The 8,830-nt window shown below is 35.6% G+C and overlaps 2 protein-coding genes across 3 annotated transcripts in view; one reads left to right on the top strand and one right to left on the bottom strand.

Annotated features, from left to right (window-relative positions):
• Positions 1-731: 731 nt before the first annotated feature.
• Positions 732-7,976, bottom strand: LOC107701062 (UDP-xylose and UDP-N-acetylglucosamine transporter). Its single transcript, XM_016502984.1, has 10 exons — positions 7,739-7,976; positions 7,510-7,623; positions 5,143-5,245; positions 5,012-5,061; positions 4,860-4,941; positions 4,693-4,753; positions 3,801-3,910; positions 2,483-2,558; positions 1,753-1,828; positions 732-1,034 (listed from the first exon to the last, which is right to left on the bottom strand). Exons 1-10 carry the CDS (start codon positions 7,813-7,815, stop codon positions 788-790), a joined length of 996 nt encoding a protein of 331 aa, XP_016358470.1. The 5' UTR covers positions 7,816-7,976; the 3' UTR covers positions 732-787.
• A 107-nt stretch (positions 7,977-8,083) lies between these two features.
• The window catches only part of LOC107701063 (vesicle transport protein GOT1B-like), a 6,017-nt gene continuing 5,270 nt past the window's right edge, over positions 8,084-8,830 (top strand). Inside the window, exon 1 of one of the 2 annotated variants that reach the window (XM_016502987.1) lies at positions 8,084-8,356. In XM_016502987.1, coding sequence (XP_016358473.1) covers positions 8,332-8,356 — 25 coding nt within the window. In that variant the 5' untranslated portion in view covers positions 8,084-8,331. The remainder of the gene's footprint in view (positions 8,357-8,830) is intronic. The other variant, XM_016502985.1, reaches the window with a different exon arrangement.

Raw genomic sequence — 8,830 nt, 5'->3', positions numbered from 1 at the left:
TCTCAGAATTCCGAGTTTGAATCTCAGAATTCTGACGTTTTTTCTCAGAATTCCGAGTTTGAATCTCAGAATTCCGAGTTTGAATCCCAGAATTCTGACGTTTTTTCTCAGAATTCCGAGTTTGAATCTCAGAATTCCGAGTTTGAATCCCAGAATTCTGACGTTTTTTCTCAGAATTCCGAGTTTGAATCTCAGAATTCCGAGTTTGAATCCCAGAATTCTGACGTTTTTTCTCAGAATTCCGAGTTTGAATCTCAGAATTCCGAGTTTGAATCCCAGAATTCTGACGTTTTTTCTCAGAATTCCGAGTTTGAATCTCAGAATTCCGATGTTTTTCTCAGAATTCCGAGTTTGAATCTCAGAATTCTGATGTTTTTTCTCAGAATTCTGAGTTTACGAGTTTGAATCTCAGAATTCCGAGTTTGAATCCCAGAATTCTGACGATTTTTTCTCAGAATTCCGAGTTTGAATCTCAGAATTCCGAGTTTGAATCCCAGAATTCTGACGATTTTTTCTCAGAATTCCGAGTTTGAATCTCAGAATTCCGAGTTTGAATCCCAGAATTCTGACGTTTTTTCTCAGAATTCCGACGTTTTTCTCAGAATTCCGAGTTTGAAGCTCAGAATTCTGATGTTTTTTCTCAGAATTCTGAGTTTAGTCTTTTGTCAGAATTGCAAGATATAAACTCTGAATAGGGAGAAGAAGTCAGAACTGTGAGATAAAAAGTCGCAATTACCTTTTTTTTTATTTTATTCCGTGGTGTAATATGGAAACGGGCTTCCATAATTTACTCTGCCTTCTTCTCAGCTTTCTCTCCTTTCACCGCCGCACGAATGCTGGACCACACTTCCGTGTAGAGCAGCGTTCCCAGGAACACCACGGCCGTGCCGACCCAGTGCCAGGCTGTGAAGGGATTATGGAAGTACAGGATGGAAATAATGAGACTCAGGAATTTGCGAAGCGTCACCACTAGTGTAACCGTGAGCGACGCACACTCCGTGGTCAGAATGAACACGCCGCGGATGCACACATATCTGAAATATCAGGCTAAGGATAAAGTATACAATGAAACATACTGACTGTAGACAGATTTCTCAGCATGGCTTTCTACAGTTCTGTCCAATAATAATAATAAAATAATAATAATTCATTACATTTATATAGTGCTTTTCTAGGCACTCAAAGCGCTTTACATTGTCGGGGTATCTCCTCATCCACCACCAGTGTGCAGCATCCACCTGGATGATGCGACGGCAGCCATAGTGCGCCAGAACGCCCACCACACACCAGCTTACTGGTGGAGAGGAGACAGAGTGATGAAGCCAATTAGCAGATATGGGGATTGTTAGGAGGCCATGATGATCAGGGTCCAATGGGCAAATTTGGCCAGGATGCCGAGGTCACACCTCTACTCTTTTCGAAAGACATCCTGGGATTTTTAATGACCACAGAGAGTCAGGACCTCGGTTTAACGTCTCATCCGAAGGACGGTGCTTGTTGACAGTATAGTGTCCCCGTCACTATACTGGGGCGTTAGGACCCACACAGACCACAGGGTGAGCACCCCCTGCTGGCCTCACTAACACCTCTTCCAGCAGCAACCTAGTTTTCCCAGGAGGTCTCCCATCCAGGTACTGACCAGGCTCAGCCCTGCTTAGCTTCAGTGGGCAACCAGGCTTGGGCTACAGGGTGATATGGCTGCCATAATAAAAGCCTATAAAGAAAATGGATATGACAAATATGAAAGGATACTGGGTGACGACGTTCATCAGTAGGTATAACCACATGACAGGCACAGACAGACCAATCACAGGCACTTCCACTGGAGCTTTGAGAGAAAGTCACTGGTTTGTCATTTCAAGCAAAAAAGCCAAACAAAGTAAGACTTCTTAAGGCTTACATACAGCATTCAAACATTTGGGGGTTTGAAAGACATCAGCCCTTTCATTCAATAAGGTTGCATTAAATTGATCAGAAGTGATAAAAGATGTTACAAAAGATTTCGGTTTCAAATAAATGCTGCTCTTTTGAACTTTCTATTCACCAAAATATGATCTGTATCATGTTTCCACAAAACTTTGAAGCAGCACGACGGTTTTCAACATTGATAATAATCAGAAATGTTTCTTGTGCAGCAAATCAGCATATTTGAATGATTTCTGAAGATCATGTGACATTGAAGAGTAATGATGCTGAAAATTCAGCTTTACATCAAAGGAATCAATTATATTTTAAATATATATTATGGAAGCCCATTTCTGACATGGAATTTAAAAAAAAGAGTTGCAATTACTTATTAAAATTGGAGCTATTTTAAATTGTAGTAATATTTCATAATACTCCTGTTTTTACCGTATTTTGGATCAAATAAATGCAGCTTTGGTGAGCATTCTTTAAAAAACATTTTAAAATCTTACCGACCCCAAACATTTGAGCGGTGCTGGCTAATTTACTGTATTAGTCCCAACAGAATCGGACTCACAGCTCTGGCTGAAGAGCACAGCGTGTTTGTAGATGTCTGTTGACAGCAGGAGGAATCCCGGTAATGGCAGAAAGTGCTGAAACAAGGCAGAAAAATCCCACTCAATCCCAATGTTGCACACTTAAATACAGCATCATACAGTGGCATGCGAAAGTTTAGGAACCCCTTGCAGAATCTGTGAAAATGTGAATAATTTTTTACAAAATAAGAGAGATCATACAAAATGCATGTTCTTTTTTATTTAGTACTATCCTGAGTAAGATATTTTACATAAAAGATGTTTACATTTAGTACACAAGAAAAAAAATAGCAGAAATTATTAAATTAACCCCATTCAAAAGTTTGTGAACCTATGGTTCTTAACACTGTGTTGTTACCTGGATGATCCACACCTGTTTTTTTGTTTTGTGATGGTTGTTCATGAGTCCCTTGTTTGTTCTGAACAGTTAAACTGAGCACCGTTCTTCAGAAAAATCCTTCAGCTCCTGCAGATTCTTCAGTTTTCCAGCATCTTCTGCATATTTGAACCCTTTCCAGCAGTGACTGTATGATTTTGAGATGCATCTTTTCACACTGAGGACAACTGAGGGACTCAAACACAACTATTACAGAAGGTTCAAACATTCACTGATGCTCCAGAAGGAAACACGATGCATTAAGAACAGAATGAAAATGTCCAAATCTTTTTTTTTCCATTTAGTACTGCCCTTCGGAAGCAACAGAATATACTTGCATGTTTCCCGGACGACAAATTAAGTACAATTTACCTTGATCTTCAAATTCAAAAAGTTTCCTTCTGGAGCATCAGTGAATGTTTGAACCTTCTGTAATAGTTGTGTTTGAGAAAAGATGGAATTCAAAATCATACAGTCACTGCTGGAAAGGGTTCAAATATGCAGAAGATGCTGGAAAACTGAAGAATCTGCAGGAGCTGAAGGATTTTTCTGAAGAACAGTGCTCAGTTTAACTGTTCAGAACAAACAAGAGTCATGAACAACCATCACAAAACAAAAAACAGGCGTGGATCATCCAGGTAACAACACAGTGTTAAGAACCAAACTTTTGAATGGGATTATTTGAATAATTTCAGCAATTTTTTTGTTCTTGTGGACTAAATGTAAACATCTTTTATAATTTTTTTGTTCTTGTGGACTAAATGTAAACATCTTTTATGTACAATATCTTACTCGGGATAGTACTAAATAAAAAAATAACATGCATTTTGTATGATCTCTCTTATTTTGGAAAAATTATTCAGAGATTCTGCAAGGGGTTCCCAAACTTTCGCATGCCACTGTATGTATAGTTAGGGACTGACATTGTAAAACAGAGCCTCCTTGGAGTGTTTGCCATATTTCTTGTACAGAGTTTCCTGGAAAATGCCCATTCTTGCAGACATCAGCAAGGCGAACGTCAGTATGGCGATACCTGAAACACAACAGTATTAATGCAATCAAATATGATGCAGAATGATTTAACTAACCACATATACGTACATGTCTTCAGAACTGCATGTTAACATACTATTGATACTAATCTAGCAGTTTGCAATAAGTACACTACTGTTCAAAAGTTTGAGGTTGGTATGAATTTTTATATTTCTGAGTCTCTTATGCTCATTAAAACGCAATATTTATTTGATCAAATACAGTAAAATCTGTAGTAATATTTCATACTATTACTATTTCAAATAACTCTTTTCTGTTTTACTACATTTTAAAATGTAATTTATTGCTGTGATGCGCAGTTGTATTTTCAGCATCATTACTCCAGTCTTCAGTGTCACATGATCTTCAGAAATCATTCTAATATGCTGCCGAGGAAACTTTTTTTTATTATTATCAATGTTGAAAACAGTTGTGCTGCTTCATATCTGAGCGTAAACCGTGATATGTTTTGTTTTTTAAGGATTCTTTGATAAATAGAAAGTTCAAAAGAACAGCATTTATTTCAAATATAAATATTTTGTAATATTATAAATGTCTTTAATGCATCCCTGCTGAATAAAAGTATTAATTTCCTTTAAAAAAAATACTGACCTCAAACTTTTGAACATACTACATACTACTACTAATAATGCAGCATGCAACTATTATAAATGCTTATTGTTATTAATGCAATTTCACATACTAATTTTTAAATGGTAGTATATTCTATACTTTTACAGTATGCAGCAAATATTGCCTGAGTGTGAATGTGGAGAATATTACCCAGAAGCCAATGCATGAAGGCATAAAAAACATCTTCCTCTGTGGCCCCTTTCTCAACATTCTACATAAAGATCAAACCTGGCGTATTAGGTGCAGATAAATGTGAAATAAAGCATTGAAATACAAGTACATTATGTCTGTTAATACAAAACAACTACTAAACTCACCACTTGTTTGGCCGACATAATAGTGCAGATGAAAATGCCCACAGACACCAGCACGATGGAGAGATATTTACTCGCCGAATATCTGCAAGCAATAACGTGACTGAATAATATGCAAAATAAAGCAATGATTTTGTGCATGATCTTCAGCCTACCTTTTCTTCAAGATGATAATACCGAGGATCATGTTTGCTATTAAAGATCCCTGTGATCAAAATGAGAAGATACAGAGATCGATAAGGCACAGATTTTAAAGCAATGAATGAATGAAATAAATGATACTCACTGATCTGAAGATCATGTGCAGAGGCATAGCGATGTTAAAGTTCAGGGCGTAGTTATTGATCACGCTGACGGTAAAGAACATGGTCACCATGATCACATAGTTACTGCAAAAAGGAAATGCATCAAAAGTCATGAAATCCTCATAAGTAGGAGGGAAAACAATACTGAATTGAAATAATGTAATGCATATATATGAGCAATGCTTAGAAGATTACTTACAAAGTTACTGATTTCAAATTACATGGCAAAAATTGTAATTAGTAATGTAATCTACTACATTACACTTTTTAGGTAATATAATCTGACTATTGTTTGATTACTTTTGACATAACTGGTGCATCCCATTGAATTTAATAGAATAATCTTGTACCATCTTTACATATCATATCCAGTTGTTAAAGCAAATTATTAATTAAATCAAATTATTTTACAATTCAAAATATTTAAAAATAAAACACTGGTGACCATTAAATGACATCAGAGAACTGCAAACATGCAAATATTTTGTTAAATTACTGGCTTAATAATTAAGTTATTATTTAATTTAATTAGGTAATTATTAACTTAAAAATAGAATAAAGTTATTAACTTGAATTCTCAGGGTCTACATCACATAAATATGTGACCCTGGAGCACAAAACCAGTCATAAGGGTCAATTTTTCGAAATTGAGATTTATATATCATCTGAAAGCTGAATAAATAAGCTTTCCATTGATGTATGGTTTGTTATATTTGGCTGAGATACAACTATTTGAAAATCTGGAATCTGAGGGTGCAAAAAAATCTAAATATTGAGAAAATCATCTTTAAAGTTGTCCAAATTAAGTTCTTAGCAATGCATATTACTAATCGAAACCTAAGTTTTGATATATTTCCAGTAGGAAATTTACTAAATATCTTCATGGAACATGATCTTTACTTAATATCCTAATGATTTTTGGCATAAACGAAAAATGGATAATTTTGACTCATACAATGTATTTTTGGCTATTGCTACAAATATACCCCAGCGACTTAAGACTGCTTTTGTGCTCCAGGGTCACAAATATTAATTCAAAGAAGTTCTGCAAACTATACATGTTAATTAAACATATAAATTGCAATGTTTTTAATACCAATTACTTTATTATTCATTCATTGCACAATAAACAATCTTGACGTCCAGTGTAAAGTCTGTCCTGAGGCTGAAGCATTAATGTCAGAGATCCGTCTAGATTTAGCACAAAGACTGTAACATAAGTCATCTTGTCCAGCTTCAAAACTGCATGACTATGTGTTAGGAATGGAATACTAGCGTAGTGCTTAACACACACTGTGCAGTATATACTGTATGCTACCTCCGGAGTATGCGAAACATCATATAGTATGCATGCTATTGTTGTAGTCAACACCACATTCAGCAAGTGACGTCCAGCTATCATATCTGATTTTCTGTGCAAATATGTAAACTAGGGCTGTGCGATATTGAAGAAAAATGCGATATGCGATAACTCATTAAATAATGCGATATTCGATATGCGATACGATAATGCTTAAAGTGCCACATGCTCAGATGAAACAGTTTTACTCAGCTGTTGCTGAGTCAGTTCTGTGAACTTCTATAACTATCTTGTGTCATATATATATGGTTATTTGTATGTATGTATGTACCAAGAGTTCCTGTAAAACCACAACAAATTCCTTGTGTTTGCGCACACTTAAGTGGTGAATAAAGCTCATTCTGATTCTGATTCTAATCAGAACCCCTACAACAACTTCTGAAAGTGAACAGTAGTGTTTTAATAAGGAAAAATAAAACACAGCTTAGTATTTACTCTTATAATTCAATATGCACTGATTCTTATTTAAGCTACAAAAGTTATTTAGGTAAGAGCAGTGAGTGATTTTCTCTTTGTCTTTTGTTCATGGCCCCAAATATTGCAAGCTGTAGCGATATGCATATTGCGATATGTACATTTGCGATATTTCGATAATTTCGATATATTGCACAGCCCTAATGTAAACTGTGCACAGCATGCACACTGAAAACTTCAAAGATATTAGCTGTCTGAACTGTGTGTTGACTTACAAACCACCTGTCACTGTGACAAAGCACAGCATTCACCTCTCACCTATAATAATAATATAATAATCAATAATGGTAATCACTGCCTTTTACCTCGTTCAACAAGTAAAAACAGGTTGTTTGAGTAAAAATGCATAATTATGCATTTCTTTTTTGAAAAAAGAATGAATGAACGAATGCACATATAACATGATGGGAATCCTATTATAATCAATGACATTCACACTGTTCTGACAAGCCTAAACAAGCCTGTTATAATTAAAATACATGTATGCGTGTACAATATGTCACAAATTATTAACCTGAGGGGTATGTGTGGCTTTTTGCGTCCAAAGTTTGTCTCAAAGATGAACCCTTCCAGTGCAATAAAGGCAAACTGGGCAAATGTGACAATATTCCCACACCCTGGGAAATCCCTGTAAAATATACAATTCAAAGAAGCAAGAAATGGCAGCATATATTAAGTTCAAATGCAGTGAACACAAACTCAAATATGAAAAAAATATCATATATGAGAGAAATGCAACTCACCTAACCAAAAGTTCCAAAAACACAACATTACTGCAGCAACCAACAAACACCAAAGCGATCGCGAATAACGTATTCATTGTCAAAGGTTAAAATGAAACAATCACACAGTTATTTTAGCTTCACACTAATCCGGATGTTGGCATTGTGAATAATAAATGTCTAAATGTTCCAGCACTAGTGAACTAGTGATACTTCAATGAACGTCTCCCAGCTACACACATGCCTTCCTGCTTCCCACTGCGCCTGCTGGGATTTGTAGGTTTTTGGATATAATCCAGAATGTATGCGGATATTACTGAAAACTACATTTCCCAGCAACGCAACCAAAAGCGACTAGGCTCATTCAAACTAAAAAAATTAGCAAGTATTTGCGTGGGAGTAGCATAATTGCGAGAGGAATTAGTAATAATAAAATAGCTTTTAAATAAAATAAAGTGAAAATTATAAAAATAAACGGTATCTGATTTTTGGCACCGAGTTCCTGCGACATTTCAGACGTTTAAAATATCTCTACGTGTTTCCGGTGTCGTGGCGATCACACACACAACAGTTGCACACACCAGTCAGTAAACCATCTGATAAACCACACAAACATGATTTCGTTAACGGACTCACAGAGTAAGTCAATTTTACCACATCTCTGCGTTGCGTTACTGTTGTTAGTTTAGATAGAAATGTTAAAAATACTGCTTCAAAGCTGAAAATGGTGTGGAAGTGATGAATGGAAATGAATGAGGACACACGGCGTGGCATCAAATCACAACTATAGTGAAACTATCTAATCTAATATTAGAATAATTGTGATACCATTAAAATACCACTTCCATTATGGTAGTGTACCCTGGATCAGTATTATAGTATATAAATATGGTGATCATTTGATCAGTAGTATATCTATCTAATGTTGAATATCTAGGTTGAATATATCTATCTATCTAATGTTGAATGTCTATCTATCTATCTATCTATCTATCTATCTATCTGTCTGTCTGTCTGTCTGTCTATCTAATGTTGAATGTCTATCTGTCTGTCTATCTAATGTTGAATGTCTATCTGTCTGTCTGTCTATCTATCTAATGTTGAATATCTATC

Source organism: Sinocyclocheilus anshuiensis, unplaced genomic scaffold (assembly GCF_001515605.1).
Source record: "Sinocyclocheilus anshuiensis isolate Anshui unplaced genomic scaffold, SAMN03320099.WGS_v1.1 scaffold1468, whole genome shotgun sequence".
NCBI classification, from domain to species: Eukaryota; Metazoa; Chordata; class Actinopteri; order Cypriniformes; family Cyprinidae; genus Sinocyclocheilus; species Sinocyclocheilus anshuiensis.
Note: the sequence above shows the minus strand (reverse complement) of the source record. Positions and strands in the feature narration are given on the sequence as shown.